The following is a 24004-nucleotide window of genomic DNA, read 5'->3' as shown; positions in this document are numbered from 1 at the left end:
CAAAATGATATTAGCACCTCATTCACAGAGCTATTGTAGAACAGAATGACATTGCATTTTTACAGAATGCCTCACACATTACTCCATCACTAGTCAATGAAAGCTATTCAGTCTTATTGGCAGCGCTGGATCGGAAGAGGACTAGACCACGTGCACTGCTTGAAACTATGGCTTCCTCTGCCTTAACCCTCCTGAAGACCCTCTAGGCTCTGCATCCAGGCAGACCCCCTTGTGTGAGCTCTCACAGTCCCTGTATCTTCCTGCTTCTGTTCTCATTGTATGGTAGACACTTATTCTAATGCAATTGTTTGATGAATTCCTGTCTCCCCATTGACTCTTCTGTTCACCATTTTGTGCTAGAAATAAAGGGAGCAATGAATGAGTAAATGAATGACGCTGAGGCTCTGGCCTTTACAGACCTCACTAGATCTACACACACGAAGGCATCTACGAGAAGAGTGAGTGGGGTGGGTACCCAGGACTTCAGAGCAGGGATGGGGCCCAGGGGCCAGCTTGGGGTTTTCACCAGCCTCCTCCAGGACTTCTCCCAGCAACTCCCCTCACCCAGCCTCTTCCACCCTCCACGCCCCACCCCGTAACTCTTCTGCCCACAGCACCCCGTCCAGGAGCTGCAGCTGTGTGGTCTCTAGATAGGGCCCTGGGCTCATTCAGTGGGCTTTCCTGTGGGGACAGGCCAAGGCTGCCACAGCCCCTTCAGGACCTTGGGAGCAAGCCTCTCGGTGGCTCACTCACTTGCTCTGGGACTTTCCAGGCTGGCGTGGTCCACCTTGCTCCCTCAGCAGTCCTGGAGCTCGGGCTGCAGAGCCTGGTCTTCCCCTCTTCCCAGAAACTGCAGAGGGAAGCCAGGGGGCAAAGTGCTGCTTTGGCAGAAGGGGCCTTTCCTGAGGGGAGGGAAGGGTACTCCCCTGGAAATGTGGGCTCTTTCCCCAGAGCTGCCTAGCAGCTGACCTGGGCCTTGGCTGTTTGTCCATCCCCTAAGACTGCAGTATCTTGCCCAAAGGGTCTCCAGACACCCACTCAGACCCTGCCTGGACCCTAGGCCCCCACCAGCCCCTTCCTTTCCATGGCCCACAGTCTGCACGAGGTTAACCTCAGACTTCTTGCTGGTTGTTTCTGATTCACTTTCCTGCCTCTGGCCGGATAATGGTTTGGGGTTTGGCTGGGCCTTCTGCTTGCATATTTAAAGCCAGAGTTCCTGACCCTGTCCACTGAGGGGCACCCGCAGCATCCCAGAGCACTTTTGCTTCCGGTTTCCTACCTGCAGCCAGAAATTCTTGAGCCTCAAGTTATCAGATTCCTCTTCCAGCAGGAAGTGCCTGCTTTGCCAGTTCCTGCTGAGAACAGGAACACCCTGACAGCATCCTGGGTGCCCAGCGGGCAGCTATGTTTGACCTGGATACCGCTGGGGCCAGCTGGCTGGTGCAGCACCGGAACATACTTTATTTGAGGCCAGCCCATTGGAATCCACAGGTGCTTTTGGTCTCATCCCCTTATTTAAATATCAGATCAGGTACACCTGGCTTGTAGTCTTATACCAGTTCCACAAACGAGGAGAAGCCTGAGGTTCAGAGAGGCTAAACTCTCACCCAAGTTCTCATGGCTCGGGCAGTAAGAGATTCAAGCCCATGACTAAGTCCAGTGGCTCTAAATATTGTCCAGTAAACACACCACTTAGCACCTAAAGCCTTGGAGAGGCCAGCTGTGATTCTCTGGTCTTTCTGGAGATGCCCTGCGGGTTCCAGAAAGGCCGCAGAAGGCAGGATTTTGTTTATTTGTTACCAATCCTTGAATAGAGGTCTTGAAATAAACATTCAGTCCACAGCCCAGTGATCACGTACGCTCTAACCTTGTCCCACGCTCTAACCTAGTCCCATCTCCGCCAGGAGAGTCTTTTGATGTAAAGTTCTCCTTTGCATGCCTAATGAATTATAGTTATTAGATATACATTCCACTGGCTCATACCAGTAAGTCTCATAGAAAAGGCCACTTATTAAATCTGTTCAGAATTTGCATGATTATACCTTTCTTCATGCATGAATATTAACATTTTGGCACACATTTATTGAGTACTGACTGTGTGAAGATATTCTTATGCACTGGGATGCAAGGAGGGGTGTAGCACAGTTATGCCACAACTCACAACCTGATGGGACAGACAGACAAACAGGCTCTCAGTTTGTGAGAGCAACAGGGAGGAAGGAGCTAAGCTTGGGTGGGCCTCAGAGACCTGCATCAGGCTGGGAAGCCTTCCTGGAAGAGGTAACTTTTAAGTTGGGCCTTGAATGATAAAATATGAATAAGTTTCTGAAATAAACTTTTTTAAAAAAGGTTTATTTTATTTATACATACAAGAGCTGAGGTGTAGACCAGAGGTGGAGGCAGGTGAGAGGACTCACCAGAGACAGAGTGGGAAGCAGCACAGGTGGATTGACTGAAATACACTGCTGAGGGGAGCAGCAGGCGAGCCAGGAGGGGTCTGCTGCACCATGTGGGTAGCACCCTGGCCGGGGATCGAACTCGTGCTGCAGTGGCTGCCAATAGCTTTGTAGTGCTGAGCCTTAACCCCTTGTGCCACTAGGGAGGCCCTGTAATAAACTTTTCTGAGAAACTTTTGACTGAAAGAGAAGAATTAGCTAAGGGAAATGACAAAGAACAGTGGGCTTGTGGGGACTAAAGGAACAGAGAGGGAAGACTTAGAGACCTGGGCACTTAGTTCCCAGCCAGGCTTGAGCGGTGCCCCTCCTGGTCCTATAACCTTGGTCCCCAAGTCCAACTTTTTAGGCAGCAGAGTGTGATAAGATTTTTGCGATGATATAAATGATCTATTTCTGTGTTACCCAATACGGCAGGCACAGGACATGACTAGTGCAGCTGAGTAACTTAATGCTTGTTTTCATTTCATTTTCATTACTTTAAACTTAAGTAGCCATCAGATCAGATAGATCCGTTCAATATGCTCTTTGCCCTGGATTACAATGCAATCACTTGAAGCATCTATAAAATTTTCTGACGCCTGGTGCCTGAGCCTTACCCCTGACGTGGTGATTTTGTTGACTGAGGGCAGGACTTGCTATTTTTGGAAACAACCCAAGTAATTCTCTGGTGAGCCAGGGTTGAGAAACTCTGATCCAAAACTTGGCTCGGGGGTGTGGAGACCCCTTTTATCACAGCTAATTCCGGAGTGTGTGTTTGGGCGAGGCTGAGCCTTCAATCGCTCAGGCCCTTCCCAGCACCTCTTCATCCCTGGAAGGCCAAACCCTCCGTCTCTTCTCCACCCCCAGGGAAAGATCAGGAATAAGGTGCCTCATACCTCCTGCCGGCTCTCTCCCTGTGAGCACCGCTTGCTGTCCAGCCTGGAGACAGCACTCATTCACCTCAGAGCCCTGGGGGACCTGGCCGCTCCCTCTGGCCTGGACAGCAGGGGTCAGCGGGTAGGGGTCGTCCTTGGACAGAGCCCAACCAGGCGTTCTCCCAGGCTGGGCAGTGCAGGCCTGAGGTTTGGCTGCTTTCTGTCCATTTTCCTATTAACCAGATATGCAGTTGAACATGTTTGGGCCAGCAATAATGCAGGAGGCTATGGCAACAAGACTGAAACTTGGAGAGAAACCTGCTTCCCCATGTATCTTGGAAAAAGTTTTTCGAATTGGGGCTCACCCAGAAGTGGCTGCCCACCCACCCCCGTTTTTTGCCACCCACACCTCCAAAGTAAATTTTCCCATGACTCACACATAGCAGCTTGTGCACTTCTTTTATTATTAAATATATAAGCAGCTTCCTATTTTTTAAATAGATATTTAAATGAATTTATATAAAATAATTCATCACTTCCAAGTATAAAAACAAAATCTCACAGTGTGTGAGCCAACATCCCTTCTTGGGGTTCCTGTGCAGGTAGCAGGGGGGCCCTCTGGCTCCTGTGTCACCAAAGAGCTTCTGCAGCGGGTAGATTCCCTTCTTGACTTCTGAAATACTATAAATTTAAGGGGTGAGTGGGGAGGGAGTAATGCCTTGTTCTGTGTTGTTTTTTTTTTTTTTCTCCCATTTTTAAATACATATTTTCTAGCATCCAATGTAGAATCCGTGAGCCCCTTGGGGAAAGCTCTCTGCTCCCCTTCCTGCAACTGTCATTAGCAGGGCAGGGAGGCAGGGCCCTCAGACCCTCCCTTTCCATGGCAGGAAGGGAAGGTCATGGCCAGGAGTGCCCCGCACAGCAGGAGAGGAGGGGCACGGCAGCACAGAGGGACCAAGGGCAATAGCCTCGTCGCTGCTGCCAGCTCTGAGCACGGCCAGGGGTTGACCCAGCAGTGGAGGCCCTCAAGGCGGGCTTGGAAGCAGGTGCTTGGATGCTTCTGGTCCCTCCCCAACCCTGGAATGTCTGGTCAGAGACAGGGTGGTAATGTGGGTGGGGTAAGAACTGGAAGCATCAATGCCCATGGGGCTGGGGAAAGAGAAGGCTGAAAAGGTGGAGCTGGAACTGTGCAGGTCAGGCTGGGGTGCACCCAGCCTCAAGGCTCCTAACCAGGACGACTTGGGTGCCTGTTGGCGGCAGCCTTGCAGCTATGGTCGGGACATGGGAAGGAGACTGGGCTGGTGGGTCAGGGGTGCAGACCCCCTTCCCATCCTCAGGAGCATGCCCGAATTTCCAAGATCCTCTTTCAGTCAGAACTCACTCTGCAGCCTGTGTCCTTGTGTCTCTGCCCTCCCTCTTCTTGGGAATGTCAAAGTGCAAGATACAGAAACCTGGGCGAACAACACAGCCTAAAGACCAGCTCTGGCTGGCAGCCCGGCCAGTCCCCCCCCCAGAAATCAGGCCAGGTCAGCAGAAGGTCAGGGCTTAGGGGCTCCCTCAGTTGACAGTCAACAGGTAAGGCAGGCTCGGGCACCCAGTGCAGGAAGCTGGGGAGAGGCTGAGGCGGGAGGACAGATGTTGGCTCCCACGTGAACGGGCAGGCTGTTCAGCAGGCAGGTTCAGTATTCACAGTGCAATGGCTTCCTTCATGTGGGCAGCCTCTGCGCGGCCTCCAGAGAAGCTTTGGCGGGCTGGAGGGAAGGTGGGGCAGAGGCCAGAGTTTGGTCTTCCTCTTGGCATGACCAGTCAAGCCAGGCAGGTCCTGAGAGCAGGTCTGGCCTCCCCTCTCCACCAGGCAACCAGCAGGGGCACTTCGGCGATCAGGGTGTAGATCCCTCTGGGCAGTCAGTGCCGACCAGCAGGCCCAGAGGCCTCCTCTTGCCGTCTTTTGGGTTGCACACCTTTACGGGAAATGCAGCCAACGCCGTCCCGCCCAGCGAATCTCATGCTTCTCTCTCTGGAGACAAGTCCCTGCTCGTTGGTGTTAGGATCCTGTGGCACCAGGCAGGTCCTCTGGGCACAGGGCTCTTTCGTTCCTCAGTGCCCACCCTGCTCTCGCATATCCCGTGGGCCTCTGGGTCTAACCCAGGTGCTGACTCGGAGAGCATGGGAGAAGGACGCAGCCCCTCAAGCGGATGTGAGCCTCCAGGGCTCACGATAAATATCAGCAGCGCAGAGGGCATCCTCCAGCCCTCTCTTAGTCCAGAGTCTGAGGGTCGAGGGTGGAGGGACCCCAGCCTGATCTAGTCCTGGCAGGCAGGAGCTCTGCTGGTGGGCAGGCCAAGCTCCCAGGAGAGTGGCTGGGCAGGGGTGGTGGGTGTCCCCACAGTGTCTCCTCCCACGGTCTGTTCTGTGCGCCCGGCTGTAGGGGAGAGAGAGAAAGACTGGTCAGGCGAGGGGGAATGCAGGGAGGGAGGGGTCACGGAGGACAGGGGTGGGAGAACCCAGCGTTCCTGTGGGCTGGTGGTGGTGCTGCCGGCCCTTCTCCGGCCTTCTCCTCGCCACCCGGTCACCTCAGACACTACCAAGGACCAGGCCGCTTTCTCTGGCAGCAGGCCAAGCCACTGGCCAGACTGGCCTCACCTCCCACCCCTCTTGGGGAACCAGGGACTACTGGGGAGGTAACAGGGCCTGGTGGAGTCTGAGCAGGAACGGAGAGGGATGGGCTTGAGCAGAGGGTCTGACAGGGAAGGCAGGGGGCTCCTGAATGTCATTAGCGCCCTTCTCAGGCCCGGCTCACTGGCCTTGCTCCGAGCAAGGGTGACTCCGGCTAACTCTAGCAAAGGACAGGAACTTTTCATTCCCACCTCCACACCATTCATCAGATGGGTCATCATGCATGACATTCAGGACAGCAGGGCAGAGGGAATTGAAGAGGAACCACCTGGGTCAGCAAGGAAAAGTCTAGAGACAGTTCTGGGACAAGGAAACTCCCACTCTGCCATTTGGCTTGCTGACCCCTAAGCACCCCAGCCTCCCCACCATTGGGCCAAGGGACTGGCCTGCCCTTATCTTCCATGGGAGGCTGGGCCCCGCTCTCTCCCCACCCCACCCCCCTCTCATCCCCCTGCTCGGCATCTTCAGAACGCTTTGTTCCCACAGCAGAAATCCCCTGGACTCCCTCCAACTGTTTGACTTTGGACCCTGTGTGGAGCTTCCCTCCCTGACCATCCATCCATAGGCCCTACTGGCAAAGCTCATGATGGGTGAGGAGGGAAGATGGGACCACAGCCTTCTGGCTCCTGGCCCGTTCCCATGCTCTGGAGGGGGCAGAAGGGGCAGCCATGAACTGGCCATGAGCCATGCCGGGTACAGCTGGGCCACAGACCCAGCAAGGGCCTCAGGAGGGAAGAGAACCAGAGGGGAGCTCCAGCCTGGTAGGTCTCTGGGTTCCTTGGGAGGGAGTCAGGTTTCTGTCTGTGGTTGCTACTCTCACAGCCTCTGTGTTGCCCCCCTTATCTCTGGTCAGAGCAGCGTCCATTCTGGGGGCTGGCCCTGACTCTCTTGAGACTTTTGGTGGCTGCCCTGGACACCAGCTTAGGCCTGGATCTACAGATCCAGGACAGGGTTTTGGATGCCCTGGGTGCCCTCTCTAAGTGAAATCTTGAGGGAGGAAGAGGTAAGTTTGGGCAGGCCTGAGAAAAGACAGGCAGCAAAGGAGAGGGGGAGATAGAAAAGATGGGCAAACAGCCAAGAACAAGCCGGGGAGACTAGTGACCAGTCAGAGGGTGGTATTGAGCCACCAAGTCCCCAGAGACCTCAGTGCAGTCTCTGCTGAAAGTCACTCTCACAGCCCTGCCAGTGTCCCATCTCATCTGCCCACCCACCCTCCCAGCAGAAGTGGACCTCAAATGTGTTACTCCTCCTAAACAGGCTCCCCTGGCTCTGTGCACTGACTCCTGAGGAATGGCCCAGATCTGCCACTACACCTGAGAAGGCCCCAGGGTGCTCACTTGCGTTCAAGTGTGGCTTGTGACCAGCTATGGCTGCCCCTCCATCTGGAGCATGGGAATAGGCCGGGAGCCAGAGACTTTGGTCCCATCTTCCCTCTTACTGACACAAAAGAGGTGTGACTGGAAACCTGCACGGGTCACCCCAGCTAGTCAGACAGCCACTGAGCATATCAATCAGGCAACGAGCCAGCTAGTCAGCAGGCCAACCAACTCGCCAATCAGCAACTAGCCAGTAAGGCAGTTACCGGGTGGCCGGTGGTCAGTCAGTCGCCCAGCCAGCTGGTCAGCCAGTCAGTCATAGCTAGTTAGCTGGTCAACTGGTCAGCCAGAAGGCTGGTCAGTTGGGGCCAGCTGGCCAGTCAGCCCTGAAGCCAGTCAGTCAACTTTTATTGAGTGCTTGGCAAGCCTGGGGAAGCCCTCTCTGTGTTAGAACCCAGGACAGAAAAAGAAATGCAAAAACGTGGAAGACATAGTCCCTGCCCTCAAGGGGCTTACAGCCTTTTTAGGGGTGCAGAATGTACATTTACACACAAAACCAGATTTTTAAATGTATAAACACAAAATCCAAGTAAGTGCAAATCGATATAGTATTAATCAAATACAAAAGAGAGGAGGGCATGATAAAGGAGCAACCAGGGCACAGTGGACAGTCGGGAAGGCTTCCACGGGCTGAAGGGGGGCGGCGAGGAGGGCAGGGTGGAATTGGGGAGCCGGGGAGAGGAGCAATAGGGACACATCTTTATCAATAATGTGGGCCAAGACAACGGAAGACACGCCTCGTGTGCAGGAGACACACTCGGGAGGGCTACGGAGACAGGATGAGATTCAAAACCATTTCAGTGGGCTCAGGTGATGGACAGAAACCACCAAGGCATTTTTAACAGGGTGAATAGAAACTCCTGCACTTCAGTTTAAAAAAATGAAGTTTCCAGTACAGAATAGACAAGGTCTGGCTTGACAGAGGTTTCTGAGAAATGGAACTAGGGAACTTTTAACAGACTACAAACTCAACATATAACAATAATATGATGCAGTTGTTAAAAAGAAAAAAAAAACAACTAATGCAATCTTAATCTGTATGAGTAGAAGAATACTGTCCAGATAAGGAAGGTGACAGTCCCACTGTACTCTGAGCTGGTCAGACAACATCTGGAGCACTGTGTCCAGGCCTGGGTGCCACATTTTCAGAGGGACATTGACAAACGAGTGTGTCCAAAGGAGTGCGACCAGGATGGTGAGGGGTCTGAAAACCATATCATATAAGGAATGTTTGAGGGACTTGGCCACATTTAGCTTCGAGAATTCTTAAAGGGGACATGGCTAACTGACTTTAAAAATCTGAGGGCTCTCAGGAGAACCAGAGGGATCAGCATAGGAGGGGCAGGGAAGTCAGTCATGGCCTGAAAGAGGAAGGACTTCCTCTCTGAGCTCGTGGGATCCCAGTGGTGGGGACTCCTCGCCTGGCACTGGGAGAACATGACCAGAAGTCAGCTGACTCCCTGTCAGGGATGTGGAAGGGGATCCCCCTTTGGGGTGGGATGCTAGGCCAAAGGCCCGCTAAGAGCCCTTCTGAGACTAAGGTTCCATGAATCTATAGGGAGGGGGATCTACATGAATCTACAGGGAGGGGAATCTACAGGGAGGTAGAAGGGATCTTGGCTGGGGAAAAGGTCTGAAGTGGGCTGCAAACAGAGGGCAAGTTGGCAAGAGGTGAGTGTTGAAGGCAGTGGCTGGAAGGGCTTGCAAGACAAGCTGAGAAGATTTCAGCTGCTCTGGGATAGAAGGGGGCAGCAAGACTAGAAGCCCCAGGGCAGAAATAATGACCCAATGCAGAGGCAGTAGTGCCAGGTCTCAGAAGGGGTGGAAGGAATAGAGGACGGAGGAGAGACCCAAGGACCCAGGAAGGAGAGTGTTGGCAGGATCTGGGGGCAGATGGAAAAGGGAGTAGGAGAAAGGGGAGGCAGTCAGGTGTGAGGGCCTCAGGGGAGTTGGCATCACCAATAGGTTAGGGTTACTGGAAAAGGGTGTGGCTAATTTTCAGGGTGGAGAGAGATTATATCAGAGTCTTACCTTAGAATTCCTCCTACACCGGCAGTTCCATCTGTCTGTCCTCGTCCGGGGTCAGGGGGCTGGGGGGAGAGCACAGCGCTGGCATAAGACTTCAGCAGGGGCAGGGAGTGAGCGGGCCCTCCAACTTTATCCCACCTTCCGCTTATGCTGTAGTCCTCTCTGATTTAGAAGACCCAGAAGAAATCAGGAAACTTCCCGGATATCTAGGAAGGGGATGCGTTTCCTCTTTGAACAAGCCCCATACTATTCTGAGCTCCATTTCTTCAGAGCTAATGGAAACTGTGGAGGGGAAGTAGACATCAAGACAGGACACCAGCACCCCCGCCACACTCTCACCTGCCCTCCGGTTGCTCCATGGGGGAATCCACCGTGTGAGGCTCTCGATGGCTCTAGAGACAGGAAAGAGCAGGCTCACTGATGAGCTGGGAGCGGGAGGGGGGGGTGGGGGGGTGCGCTCATGAAGCCAGTGAGAGAATTATAGAAGTCTCCCCCAGAAGTGGGGACTGGCCAGAGGGCCGGAGAGCTTGCTGAGGCTGTCTCCTCTCCCAGGCAGGCTCTTTCTGCCCCCCAAATTGGGGCTGGGGGGTGTCCGTGCCCCGGGCTCTGCAGAGCCTGCAGTGAATGCCCGGCCCTGACACTCACAGTGTCACTTTCCTGCCCCATCTCCTCACCCACCTGGGGTTCTCATCCTGCTATCAGCCCAGGAATATTCTTTGCCATTCCCTTCGGCTCCAGTCCCTTTCACAACCCGAGAGCCTCAGTTCTTCCCTTTCTTGAAGCAAGCCCCATCCCTGTTTGAACCTCCCGTCCTCTGTGCTCAGTCCGCCTCCTTTCTCTCTGAAAAACCCAGTCAAAATCCGAGCAGGCCTTCAACCCGCTCCTCCACCCAGCCACTGCCTGACCAGCAGCCTCGGCTCCCGTGTCGGCCCTTCTTACCCGCCGCTTCCGCCTATAGAGCAGGAGGCCGCCGACGGCCAGCAGGACCAGGATGATGCTGGACAGGGGGAAGACAAACCCGGACGGCTGGAGGTCGGAGGCTTCCACGCGCTGCCTGTCATGGCCTGCATCAGTCAAAGGAACGGGGTTAAAACGGGCCGGGGGCCTGGCTGCCCTGTCACTGGCTTGTCCTCCTTCCAGCTCTGCAGGGCTCCTCCGTTCCCTGGTGCTCCTCTTGCCCTCCAGCTCCCCAATGGGCAGCATATTGCCCCAGGAGTGACTTCTGGGAAGCTGTGGCTGAGCAGAAAGGGTGGAGGGGCTGCTGAGGCCTTGCGGGCGCAGAGATGGGGTCCTGGCGGAATCCTGGTGGTCTCTGGGCAGGGCAGACGAACGGTCTGTCTTCTCAGGTGTGTGATTCTGGGCCTGGCCAGTGGGTGTCCCGGGGCCCATCTTGGGCAGGGAGGTGACAGTCTCATCTGCTGGCTGTTGGCCCTTTGCCAGTTGGGGGAGTGGAGAGGATGCTGGGAGGAGGTCGCTGGGGCTGGCCATCTCTGCCTGGATGCTGCTTCCTCCCAGGCTGGAGGAGGAAAGCTCTGCCCCTTGGGGTACAAGCTCCTCACTAGCCTCTCCAGAGGCCTCTTCTAGGGCCCAGTCAGTGCCCAATACAGAGTCAAGAACATCGTCCACCCCTGGAAGGCGGGCCCCAGCAGAGGGGTGTGGCTGAGCTGAGTCTTCGGTGGGGCTGCCCTCAACGCCTGGGGTCTCCAGTGTCTCAAAGCTCTGGCAGGTGCTCCTGGGTGGTCGCTGCTTGGCACTGCCTGGGTGGTTGCTGCTTGGCACTGCCTGGGGTTGCTCACCAGGCAAGAGGGAGCTGCCCTCTGTCCCCTCAGAGTCAGACCAGGTCAGGCCGGCCATAGGGACTTTTGAGCGGGTGAGGGGCTGCTGAGGGGAGACAGAGGCCAGGTCACTGCTAGGGATGGCTTTGGGGTACAGGCAGTTGCAATCAGGCTTGGTCACCACATCTGAAAGAACCACAGAGAGAGGGAGAGAGAAAGACGGGGAGAATATAGAGTCACCAGCCTCCAGCACAGCTTTCTCAGAGGTGGGGTGGAGAAGGGTATATGGGTCTGGGCATCCCTTTACCCCCTAGCTCAGCCCTGGGGCTGAGGAGAGGACAGGACTGGTACCAATGCTCATGACAAAGGCTGTAGGCAAGGAAGGTGCAAACACAGGGTCTCAGGGCAGAAAGCAAAGAGCGGGAATGAAAGCACAGACTGGGGTCAGGGAAGACCAGAGAACAGCCCACCCCGGTTCCAGCCATCCAAGCCAGAGGTGAGCAGCAGCCAGGCCAGGCAGTTCAACAGTGGCTTCCAGGACCAACACAAGACACCCTTTAGCCCCAAGACACTGCATCGGTTGGAAAGCAGTGCAATGGTTTCATGCACAACCAGGGAATCACACAGCACAGCCACAGGTGGGAACAGGCTGGGGCTGGAATGTGGCCAAGGCTTGAGGCCTTGGGATTGAAGCAAAGACACTGGGCATGGCCGTTGGCGGGTCTCAGGACCTCAGCAACTGCCTCAGGCAGCAAGGTTGAATGTAGGAGGCACACGTGGCACAGGATGCAGAGACGAGGACGCAGGGTACACATGTGTGCAGTTGGATCAGCACTGGGAGAGTTTTTGAGTGACGCTCAGACTTCAAATCCAGCCTTGTCCCTTGAGGGGACAGCAAGACATCCTGGGAACTTCTGGAGTGCCAGGGTATCCTGGTAGTTTGCAGCAGAGCTCCTGGAGCAAGGGCCCCGACTCCCCGATGGAGCCTCTGCTCCTTCCATGGAACCCCCTATATGGTCATCCAGCCTGCAGAGCCGGTGGGGAAAGACCCCATGCCTATGGGGCTCACCAAGAGGGTCCCTCCTCTCCACTCCCTAATCTCACAGCCTCCAGTGTGATCCTTCTGAGGCCTGGACATGCAGACATAGTAGATGTGCATGCACACACGTCAGGGAAGACACCTGCCTAGGACGACCAGAGGTACATGAAGCCACACGTGTACACGGAAGCACGTCTACACACACAGGAGCATGACAGCAGCCAGGCTGCCTCCCGGGGCGGGGGGGGGGGGTCCCTCCAGCTCCACTTCTCACCTCTCGGTTCTGGCTCTGTTCCACACATCCTTCCCCCACACCCACCTACACACTTGCTGGCTATTTGGGTGCTTACCTTGGCTAGCGCATTTAGCAAAGCTGTCATTGCAGTTCTTGCTGAAAATCTTCCAGTCCTTTTTAAGGAAATTCCTTGTTTCGTTAAAGATACTCTTGATCTTCTCCAGCAACTGGAGGGGCGTCTCAGAGAAAGTTCGAATACAGGCCTGGAAGGAGAGCAGCACCCCCTGGTGAGCACGGGCCTTGACCCCCAAGTCTCTGGCTTGTTTGTCAAACTCCCTTAGCCTTTCTCATATTTCTTCTTTTTCCCTTTTGTTTTTTCCCTCTACTCTCCCCTGATTGCAGCAGAATCAGCCCTGAGATTGTGAGATATGTCATTTATTCAAGGATCTATTTAGCATATATTTATATACTAGGCATATAGTAAGTACTTGGGAATCATAAAATGAACAAGAGATAGGTGCTTGCTAGCCAACATGGAGTCCAGATGGGCATTGGCAATAAAGACTATTCCAAGTGCAGTGAGCCCCATGAAGAAATACAGAATGATCCGGGAGTATGTTCAACAGAATTTCCTCAAAGAATCACCTAAGAGATAAGCAAGCGTTAACCAGGAAAGGCAGTGGGTTGGAGGGAGTTGTCCAGGCAGAGGGGACAGGATGTGCAAAGGTCCTGAGGCAGGAAAGAACCTGAAACAGTGAAAGACTAAAAGAAGGCTAGAGAGGCTGTAGCACTGCCATCTAGGACGGGAGTGGTGAGACCCACAACTGAGTGAGAGCGGCAAAGGCCAGGTTGTGAACTTGCTGGTCCAGAACTGTAAACTCTGTCCATAAAGCAGAGAGAACATCTGAGGGTTTCTTGGGAAGTGGATGGTGGCACAGTAAGACTTGAGCTTTAGAAGGTTCGTCCTGCCACGTGCTGTGGTGTGGAGTGAACTGGAGCAGACCATGGACGCAGAGCTTCTCTGGCACTGGGATGTCTAGAAAGGAGGCCGAGGCTGCCCAGCCCTGACTGTTGAACTGCTCTATTCTCTTCTGCTTGTGGGACCCTGAGAAGTTTCCCACACTTCTGGTTTTCCTCCTACCCCTCCAGCTGCTCCTTCTGTCTCCCCTCCTCCACCTGACTTCCAAATGCCGGCGTCCCCCAGGGATCAGCGCTCCGTCTACCTCGCCTCTCACAGCAGACACTGCCATGCATTCCCATGCCTTCAGCGCTGACCTGCTTGCCTAACTGCCAAGTACCGAGTTTCCCCTCTACTGGAGCTACAAGGGGCTTTGCTAGCCTCCCAGGCATCACACTGTGCCCACTTCCTGTGCTTAGTAGGCCCTTCATCAATGTTTACCAGCTAAAGAAAGGGATGAATGTCAAGTAAAGACCTGGCTGGGGCTCAGCTCCATCAGTCACCGGTGAGGTGGCGCTGGCCAAGTGAATATCTAGTTTGGGCTCATTTCCTCATCTGGAAAGTCAAAACAATAACCTCTGCCAGCCTCCCCACCCCCCAGGCTGTTGTAAGAAACAGGGAAGCTGGCTCTCTCTCAGCCAGAAGTCCTGATGCCATCAGTCTCTCTCAGGAGATTCTTGCTGCAGGTTAGCTGCTCATAAATGGCCTCCATGCCAATGGCCACCCGCCTGTGGGAGCTCTTCACTGTCTACGTAAGACTCCCTCTCTCCGGAGCCCACCCCTCCACATTCACACTGCTCTACTGCAGTATCTGGGGTCAGGGCGGGGTTGAGAGGGTGGAGGAGGAGAGGGGTGGGGGCCTTAAATGCATATTCTTAGGCCCACCCCAAGACTCAATGAATCAGACTCTCTAGGGGCGTCCTGGGAGTCTACATTTTAAACAAGCTCCCCACCCCCCAAGTGAGTCTTAGTAAAATCATATTGGGAAACCACAGATTTAATACCCTTAATAGAAGAGGTTTTCTCCCCAGTCCCAGGACTCCCCCGTTACTGCTCTCTCTCCACCCCCTTTAGGAGTCAAGTTCCCCCACAGCACTGTCTCCACCGCCCCTCTGCCTGTTCACCCTGAACAGGCACCAAACAGCCACCTCCATGTTGCCAAATGCAATGGACACTTATCCTGCTTGACTTCCCCAAGCCGCTCCGACAAAGTTGACTGCTCTCTCCATCCTGAAATCCTCCTTTTTATGGGCCTGGTGATGCTAGACTCACTCCTGAGGCGCTACTTTTTGGTGTTCCTGCCAGGTCTCCTTCCTCTACCTGACTTCCAATGCTGGTGCTCCTGGGCCTGCTTCTTTGCTACTTAATGCAGGAGGCCCACAAGCTACACGGGGACAATGCCACACAGTCCCCCAGAGTCACAGGCGACCTTGCTGATACCTCCACATCTGACATCACCAGTGGACTGGAGAGCAGGGGTCCAGCTGCCTGCAAATCCTCTCCACTGGGCCAGTTCACAAACAGCCTAAGTTTCACGCACTCCAGTGGGACTCTTGCTCTTCCCAAAACCTGCTCTGCACACTCATCTTCCTCCTTTCAGCATCCCTGGAAATTCTAGGTGCTCCAGAATAAACCATTCTGGACTCCCCCTTCCTCTAAGCTCTTCACGGCCACTGCACGCCCAAGTCCTCTGGTTCTTCAGACCCATATCTACTTGCCTCCACCTTCCCTGCCGCTCTTATCTCTGCACTGGCCTTGGCACCTGTATCCCTCCCAAGCTTCTCACCATCCCTTCTCCACACAGCACCAGAGGGCCTTAAAAGATTCCACTAGGGGGCCTCCCCGGTGGCACAGCGGTTGAGCGCTGGGTTGCGAAGCTGCCTGCAGCCTCTGCAGCGCCGGTTCGATCCCCGGCTGCTCCCCAGCCACCGGAGGAGGGTCCCACATGGCGCGCAGACCTCTCCTGCCGCCCGCTGCTCCCCTCAGCAGTGTACTTCGGTCCTTCTGCCTGCTCTGCTCCCCGCTCTGGCTCTGGTGGGTTCTCTCACCCTCCCGCGCTTCTGACTGTACCCAGTGCTTGTATAAATAAATAAATAAATCTTTAAAAAAAAAAAAAAAGCCAGGGTTTAAAAAAAAAAAAATTCCACTAGGTAACAGCTCTGCTCACCATGGCTCCACACACTTAAGACAAAACCCCACATCTTTCAGACCCCAAGATGGCCTGGCTCCAGCCTCCTCTCCTCTGTCTCCCTCACGTCCATGCTTTGGCCACGTGACCACCTTGGGACCGAGTGTCCCTGTTCCCGTCACCTTATGGCCGCGCACAGTGTTGCCTGTTCTGAATGCCCTCACCAACCCTACTGCTCCCTAACTTTCAGTCATCTTTGCAGCTCAAATGACTCTTTTCTCATGGTTTCATTCTCAGTGTTTCTCAGAACACTGTCTTCTTCTCAAGACCCCTTTAAATTAGAGTCCCTGTCTCTCAGATGTGGCTCTCGTTGATAACTCACTCCCTCACCAACTTCTGATCTTCCCCTTCCTGGTTTCCCCTCCTGCAATGCAGTTATTACCGCCCTACATCCCACATGTTAGATATTTTCTCTCTAACCACCCCAGTTCCACTAATGTAGGGATTTTTGTGTGTTTTCATCACAGCTGTTCCCCAAAGTCTAGAAGAAAACCCGGTACACAATCAATGGACACCCATGACTGTTTGTTGAATGAATAGTCCTTCTAGTTCGTAGTTGCATTTCCTTGTGCTGTTTTTGTGACCGCCAGCGTCACTGACTACGAGCTCTGTGAGGGCAGGACCTGTGTAGCTTGTGGGCCTCCTGCATAATGAGTCCTTAGCAAAGGTTTGTGGAATGAATACATGAGTGAGACCGTGAAAAATGACAAGACGCCAGGCAAGTTGATGTGCTCGGCTCTCGGGCAGGGACACCACCACCACAGTCCTCCCACCCGCCCACCTACTTAAAGCTCCTCGCTCCAGGCCCCCACTACCTTGTCATGCTCGTCATAGTCCTTGGTGAAACAGTGCTTCTCGTTCAGGCTCACAGAGAGCTCCCGGAGCTGCTCGATGGTGTCGGCATTGGGGGTTTTATGTTTGAACCTCAAGGTGTCCTCTATTATATCTTCCACCAGGAAAAATGCCTTCTTAAGGTAGCACACGGGATCTTTCTGGAAAATGAGAACCTGGAGTTTATGGTCTGGTCAATGTGGCCTGGGAACCCTGGCTCTGTGCCAGATGTCACCCAGCATAGGCAGATGAGGGCTGTAGCTTGTCCTAGCCCTACCCCTGGGGGAAGGGGCCTGGCCACTCCAGTAAAAGGATGCTGCCCTTGGCTGTTCTTTCATTCTCTCTCTTTAGCGTCTGGCCCTGGAGGCAAGGGAAGGTGGGTTCTGACTAGAGAGATCTTGGGATTTCTGGAAGATGAGGATTTTGCAGAATGGGGTGCACAGGTAGGCTTGGTTCTGGCGAGCCTTCTGTTTCTCTTTTGGCATGCTTTCACAAAAAATCCTTCACTGCTCCTTCTAGTCCTTCAGGATACAGGGGTACTGAGGATCACCTCCTGATTCAAAGAATAACCTCAGCGTTTTGTCTCTCTAAAGAGATGGTGGATGCCCCAGCAGAGATAGTTTTCGCTCTCTGTTCCAGCACTGTTTCAACATTAAATGCTTGTTGACGCCTGAGTAGGTGAGTAAATGAAATTCTGAGGTTGCTCTGTGGACTATGAGGTATCTCCAGCTCTATCAGGGGTGTGTGTGGGTTGGGATGTCGAAGTTCAGAGCTAGGAGCAGCTTCTGGATATGATGGGGCTTTTGTATTCAGCACAAGATGAACAGAGCAAAGTGATTCCTGGCGTGGGCCACTGTGAACACGGTACAGATGTTGGGAAGAGCGTGTGCAAAGGCTGGGAGGCAGGAAGGAGCAGGGAATGAGGGAGAGCAAGCAGGACTATGTGAAGGGGACTGGAGCTTTTATACCTGGGCTAAGCAATCTGGGCTTTCTCTGGAGTGAGGGGTCCCCCAGACAGGTCTGCAGAGGGAAGTGAAGGGAAGGGATTAATTCAGAGACACCCCACCCCACCCCAGCCCAGTGGCAAGATGAAGTATACACTGGAAGATAGTTAGGAGGCTAGTTAGGAAGTTCTGGAAAGTGCCCAAGCAACAGATGGATAGGGTGAGGGTAGGGCAGAACCCAGGGCTGCTGGGAGGCAGAACCTGCAGCTTGATGGCTGGGTGGGTGTGAGGTAGGAGGGAGAGGCACAGGGTTGGACTGACATCCTGGCTGATGGTATGTCTGCTAGATGGAGGTGACATCCTTAAGCAAAGCACATGACCCAAAAGAAGTATTGGTTTGGGCCTCCCCAGTGGCGCAGCGGTTGAGCGCTGGGTTGCGAAGCTGCCCGCAGCCTCTGCAGTGCCGGTTCGATCCCTGGCTGCTCCCCGGCCACCGGAGGAGGGTCCCGCATGGCACGCGGAACTCTCCTGCCGCCCGCTGCTCCCCTCAGCAGTGTACTTCGGTCCTTCTGCCTGCTCTGCTCCCCGCTCTGGCTCTGGTGAGTTCTCTCACCCTCCCACGCTTCTGACTGTACCCAGTGCTTGTATAAACAAAACAAAACAAACAAACAAATAAATAAAAAAAAAATGCCTCTATTAAAAAATAAATAAATAAATAAATATTAAAAAAAAAAAAAAGAAGTATTGGTTTGCCACAGGCCCTAGAGCCAGTCTGCCTGGATTCAGATCAGGTCTCTACCACTTACTGGCTCTGCTCCCTAATCTCTCTGAGAACAAAAAGCAAGATTAGTACACCGGGCAGTGGTGTTCTGTCAGGATTAAATCAGAAAAGTGCCCGACACACAGTAAGCATGTGAAAGGTTGCTGCAAGGGATCTGACCCTGCACGCTGCCCAGCCCTGGACCCTGGCACACCAGACCTGTGCTTTCAGGGATCCTCATACCCGCACCCCGCCCGGCTCTAGAATTTCTCCTGACTTTGTGCTCCCACAAATATCCACCCCGGGAAGCTTGTACACAGGCCTTTTAAATAGCGATAACTCACCAACTGCTCCTGGTCTACAAACTCAAAGGCAATTTGGCACGAGGTCTCCATCTGACTGTCAATCTGTAAGAGAGGGCAGTGGGGTATGTGGGGTCTGCAGCTCGACTGAGTTTGTCTTAAGAATGGAGACTAGAGTTTCTGGGTGAGTCAGAGTTGGATCCTCATCCACGCCACCAACCACCCCCACCTGCCCAGCCCCCAGCCACACCTGAAAAGCCAGAACCAAGGCTAGGGAAGACCTCTGCCTTCCACGTACCCAGGAGAGGACCACGGAAGAACAAGAGTCCTTTGCCTCCTACCCCATGACATCTGATGGATGCCAGTTTGCTAGTGAGGACCACCGAGCAGAGAATACAGAACACATGTGGTGTCACATGTGTACAGGACACAGGAGGCGTCACATCAGGAATTAAGCAGAGGCCAGACAAACTCTGGGATCTGTAAGGGCTGAGGGTAGATGCCCGTAAAGCTTTTGTCAGCTCCCCAGAGCTGCAGTTCTGTGATTCTAAGCCTCGGAGAGGCTTTTGATCTACCGTGGACTGTGGCAGCAGCCACCTGCAGCGGGGAAAGGACAAGGGTAAGAGGCAAGAGGCGCAGCCTACAGGTCCCAGCTCCTGAGCCAGTGGTGTCCCACCCTGCTTGGTTGGCCAGATGGATGGTAAATTCTTTTCTTAGCAGGACAGCAGCCACAACAGCAACCTGACTCTGCCTTGCCGAACCACGTTTGGAATTGAGGACTTTACTCTATTAGAATGTGGCAGGGGCTTTCTCACGCCCTGGCAGGTATGTCATCCCAATCCCTGAGGCAGGAACAGGGAAATAAGGGCTGAATGGTGGGAATCAGGCAGGAAACTCCCCTCCGAGTCTGGCTGCAGCCCTCGTGCCAGGCTGGCATCATCTCTGGGGGTCCAGGAGTAGAGACAACATCTGGACACGTAAGCAGACAGGTTCCTTAGAGGAAGTGTCCCACCGTAGGAGAGCAGATAGCTCAGGCCTTTCAGAATCCACAGTTAACAGTCTAGGCAATCATTAACCCAGGCGCCCAACAGAAATTCCACCCTGTCTGCTGTCTGTAGGCGAACCAAAGAGGGCGCCAGGGTTGGGGAAAGGGGCAGAGGCAGGGACTTGAGAAAGTCAAAGTGGGGAGCAACAGTGGAGGGAGGAGGGAGTCTCAGGCCTTGTCCTGCGCCATTTCTCTGCCTGCAACCCCTCCGTGACCCTGGCCCCGGCCCCTCCCAGCAGGAGAAGGTCGGGTAGGCACGGCCACACTCACCAGGTCCTGGAGCATCTTCAGGTGCCTGTCCGTAATCATTTCGCTACAGTACTGCGATGGCACCTCCATGGTAATACTCCCGCTCACCAGGAGACAGAGCAGCAGCAGCCAGGGGCCCAGCCATGTCTGTGATAGAAAGACTGTCATTTCTTCCCACTTCTCACTCTCCCCAGGAATCCCCATGGCCTGCTGAGTGAGACTGGAACACCAAGGACCCCGTGTCTACAATGCTACGAGCTCTGTCACCCACTCCAGGATATGTACATCCCCCAAATCCAACTTTCTCAGGATTTCCTAACAGGCACAGCACAAGCCTGCTCTCCCTCTAGTACCACCCAGATATCATCTCCTCCAAGAAGCCCTTCCAGATTAACCCAGGCCAAGTCAGACTATACTAAACTTCTGAGGACATGAGTCTAAATTCCAATGATACAGAGTGCCAAACTTGTACCTACACATTCTTCTGTCCCTGCAACACCAAATACTGAACCAAGCACCTTGTGAGCTGCCCACTCCTCTCAAGTTCATGTTTATGCTCTGGCTTCCAGACTTGGAGCCAGACACATTTCCCTTGGGCCCAACCCTTCCTCCCACCTGATTCCACAGGTCTGGCTCTGCCACTGGAAAAACCAGGGGCCCAAACTCAGTTTCGCTGGGAACCTATCCCATGTCAGAGACCTTTTGGGGCCCTGGGCGTGTGTGTTAAAAGGAGCCCAATTGATTAATCAGAGGCAGCAGTGCTAGCTCTGGGCCATCCCTGGCTGGCACCTGTCTAGCGGGGTACCTTCAGGCCCTGCATCCAGCCAGCCAGACCTTATCACAGCAAGGACATTTTCTGAGATCCTTTTCCTCTTTCAGCACCACCTGGCCCAGGAGTTGCTCCCTCTCACCCCCACCCAGAGTGGTGGGACTGGCTCCTATACCCTGTCACTGCCCTCCCTAATTCCTTTCCCTCACTGAGGTCCCCTAGCCCTCTCCCTGGCCCTGTGTCTCCCCTTCTCCAGCCAGAGGCACAGGGACCCTTGTACTTCCTGTCCCCAGCCCACGGTGGCCTCCTGGCAGCTGATACCCCCAGATTCAGGGAAATGCTTGTTAGGGTGGAGTGAGAGCTGGCACCTTGCTGGGCTCTGGACTCTGCTTCAGTAATCCAGATGATGAGACAAACATGGCAAATAAATAGCACACTGGAAAAACACAGGGAGGCTGTGAAACAGCTCACAACACACTGATTTACATGTTACCAAAAGCCCAAACGTTTGCCAGTTCTTGCCAGAGTGCACAGGCAGCTCCGGCCTGGCTACCAGGGAGGTGGCAGCGAAGAGGGGCCTTGGTGAGCTTTGAAAAATGGAGAGAAGTGGATGGCAGAGCGAGGGCAGTCTGGAGGGAGGAGGTACAGGGAGGTCAATACCACAACACAGGGATCTGCCAAGGGTCCTGGCCTGACCTGGGGAGGGAGGGTGTGCGAGGGAGGACAGTCATGGGACCGTGAGGAGGGGTCTTTCTGGATTTGTGCGGCCGCTGAGGAGGCAGCCCTGGTGGGAACTCCAGGCCCTCGGGAGCCTCCGGTTCAGACCCATGGGAGGCAAGCAGCCATGCAAAAGATGTGTGTGCCCCAGGCGAGCTGCCAGGAGGTTCTGAGTGTAAAGGGTATGGAGGAAAAGGTCTCTGGAGGAAGAGGATGCCCGGACAGTCCAGCCTCAGCACTTCAAGATGTCAGTGTTTGAGGACACCGAGGGGGGGGGCAGAGCTGCGTCAGACCTCGGTGTGGGGGGCAGCGTGGCCACCACTTGGGAGGCTGACTCTGCAGGTGGCCAACAGGCTCCCTTGCACCTGAAATGCCAGTTGTGCCACAGCGGAGGCGCTGGATGGGCATCCAAGGGTTAACACTCCAGCTTGCATCTGGCTGGGCTGACTTCCCCTCCTCCTCTTCCCTCCCACCCACCAGCCCCAGCCTCTGGGGCAGCCAGAAGGAATCTCTGTGGCAGGCTCCCAAGAGATGCTGGGACATCTCCGCCCAGCGGTCCAGCCTCAGCTGCCTCCCATCCTAGTCCATCTTCCCCGTCGACAAGATCCCTGGAGAGACTTGGGCATGAGCGGGCCTTGGGCGCCTGTTGAAAACCACTGTTTCCTTCTCTTTCCGATGGTTTCACTTGCAGCCCTTATCTTCCCTCGATGCCAATCACCTCCCCCTTCCCGAGTTCCCCTCTCAGCCCTGTCTCCTCTCTCAGGGGGGCTCTTCCTGCCTGTGGATCTGCTCTTCCAGCTCCCGCTCACCCACTTGCTAGCTCTTCCCTTGCCCTCCAAATATTTTTCTCTTGCCATTCCCCAGTTTCTCGTCCCTTCTCCACCAGGGCGCCTCTGATGCAGACCCGCTGCGGGACCACCACTCTTCAGCAACAGTGCCACTTGGCATCTTCTAGGAGTGGCAGCCCTTACTGCCCACGGTGTGAGCAGGGCGTCCCCCATGCAGCCCTAAACACAGCCCCTGTCCACAGTTCTCAACACCAAACCCTCTTTCCACCTTCTTCTACCACCCCCAAGCCCGGGATCTCCTCCAAATGACTGAAGCAGATTTTGCAAGAAAGACATTCAGATCTAGTCCCAGGCAACTCGGGGTCCAGTCCCTCCCCATCCTCCGCCGCCCCCCCCCCCCCCCCGACCCAAACAGACTTGACCCAGCCACTTCGGCCCCAATAACTCCTGCCCTGCGTGTGAGCTGGAACAAGTGTTGGCTTGTCTGACTCTTCCCTCCTGCCAGCAGGTTCCCAGCCCAGGCCCTGGCATTCTAGAAGCTGGATGCCCCTGAACTTTCCCCATGCAGAAGCACCCACTCCCCAGCAGGGCCTGGAAGCATGTGTGTGGCCAATAAGGTGGGTACCCACCGGGGCAGCCACCCTCTGCACATGGCCACTCTGCCCGTCCCTTGGCTTTGGCCGTCGGAGACAGACAGGAGCCGTGGACTGACACCTCGCCTCTGCCTCTGCCGGGGGCTGCAGGCCCCTCTCTCCCTGCCGCCTTGGCTCAGTGTTCCCCTCCTTGCCATGGGGCAAGCAGCCGCCCCTTTCCCGGGGCAGGGCTGCAGCCCAGGAGCCGCGGCAGGGCAGCTCCGACCTCAGCCCGAGCGCACGCGTGGCTTCGGGGCGCCCGCAGCAAAGATGGGAAGGAAACCCGAGCCCGGGGCCACGGCGGGGGATCCTCTGCAGCCGCGCGCGCGGGCGAGCGGGCGGTTCCGAGGGGCCGCGCCTCAGAGCCCCCCGCGCCCCCCCTCCGCCTGGCCCGGGGCCCCGCGCGGCGGCCGCCTCTTACCGTGGGAGGGCAGCGCCCGGCGGCGCCCCGCGCGTTCATGCGGACTGCTGGGTCCCGGCCGGGCGCGGCGGCCGCCCTCGCTCGCTCGCTCGCCGGCCGCTGCAGACTCCGCGCCCCGGCCGGAGGGTCGCGCCGCTGTGCCGGCAGCCGAGAGACCCGCAGCGCGGAGCGGACCCGGGCAAACTTTCACTTTCCCCGAGCCGGGCTGCACTGGCCAGCGCCTCGGCACAGCCTTTTAAGCTGTGGGGCATGTGGTTTATGGGAAATCACCTTGGAGAGGAGCCAGCGCACACTCACGCGCGCGCGCGCACTGACACAGACACACACTCTCCAGCGGGCGCGCGGCCGCGCCCCTCCCCCACCCGGCCGGGCTCCCCCCGCCCGGCTCTCCGGGCGCCCTCCGTCCTCCGCGCTCGCTCCAGCGCCTCCAGGAAAGTGACGCGGGATCCGCCGCCTCCCGCCTCTCGGCGCGCGCCGGCTTCGGGCCGAGCCTCGCCTTTCCTTCCGCGCGCTCAGGCGGATCCGGTGTTCGCTCCCTCTTTCTATTATTCCCCCCGAGGGACTTTCCCTCCAGGCCTGAAAATTCCCAAATCGGAGCAGGAAATGGGCTGAGAGCTGGGGCAAACACTGCAGCCGGGGCCTCCCCCGCGTGCGCGCCGGCGGCACCTAGGTCCCCAAGCAGCCCGCCCCGCCTCTGGTCCCGGTGCTGGGGCCAGGGTAAAGGGCAAGTGGACTGGCTACCTGGCCAGAAGGGGTGGGGCCCTGCCCTGTGACAGGGAACTGGGAGGCTCCGTGTGTGCCAAGAGCCACTCCAGCTCTTGACCTGCTGGTGATAATGCTGGCTGGCACCCACGCGCCCTCCAGACAGCCATGACCTGGGGAGATGGGCACCTGGGCCCTGGATTTCCCTGGATGCATCTGGAAATGCATTTACTGAGATGATTAATCACGTTTCTTCTCT

The 24004-nt window shown here is 55.5% G+C and overlaps 1 protein-coding gene across 3 annotated transcripts; it reads right to left on the bottom strand.

Moving 5' to 3' along the window:
* Window positions 1-3759: 3759 nt before the first annotated feature.
* Window positions 3760-23092, bottom strand: CSF1 (colony stimulating factor 1). 3 transcript variants are annotated; one of them, XM_037499350.2, is made up of 9 exons: window positions 23044-23092; window positions 19738-19863; window positions 18465-18527; window positions 16401-16577; window positions 12555-12702; window positions 10330-11351; window positions 9730-9782; window positions 9394-9452; window positions 3760-5732 (listed from the first exon to the last, which is right to left on the bottom strand). In XM_037499350.2, the coding sequence occupies exons 1-8, from the start codon at window positions 23080-23082 to the stop codon at window positions 9407-9409; spliced, it is 1674 nt and encodes a 557-aa protein (XP_037355247.1). In that variant the 5' UTR covers window positions 23083-23092; the 3' UTR covers window positions 3760-5732; window positions 9394-9406. The 3 variants fall into 3 exon arrangements, with proteins under 3 accessions (XP_037355247.1, XP_037355248.1, XP_037355246.2); XM_037499351.2 differs by having other exon boundaries at window positions 10330-10454; XM_037499349.2 differs by lacking the exon at window positions 3760-5732 and adding an exon at window positions 7889-8566.
* Between the last annotated feature and the right edge of the window lie 912 nt (window positions 23093-24004).

This window comes from Talpa occidentalis, unplaced genomic scaffold, assembly GCF_014898055.3.
Source record: "Talpa occidentalis isolate TD23 unplaced genomic scaffold, MPIMG_talOcc4v2.1 talOcc4.9, whole genome shotgun sequence".
In the NCBI taxonomy this organism is placed as follows: domain Eukaryota; kingdom Metazoa; phylum Chordata; class Mammalia; order Eulipotyphla; family Talpidae; genus Talpa; species Talpa occidentalis.
This window is presented reverse-complemented; position numbering and strand designations above follow the sequence as displayed.

Bases quoted from the DNA above. Each gene is read 5' to 3' on its own strand.
- CSF1 (XM_037499350.2), bottom strand. From the start codon at position 23,082: ATGAACGCGCGGGGCGCCGCCGGGCGCTGCCCTCCCACG. The intron at 16,578-18,464 runs GTGAGTTATCGC...CTCATTTTCCAG, and splicing joins TTGTAGACCAGGAGCAGTTG to AAAGATCCCGTGTGCTACCT. The intron at 11,352-12,554 runs GTAAGCACCCAA...TGGTTCTTTCAG, and splicing joins TGCTAAATGCGCTAGCCAAG to ATGTGGTGACCAAGCCTGAT.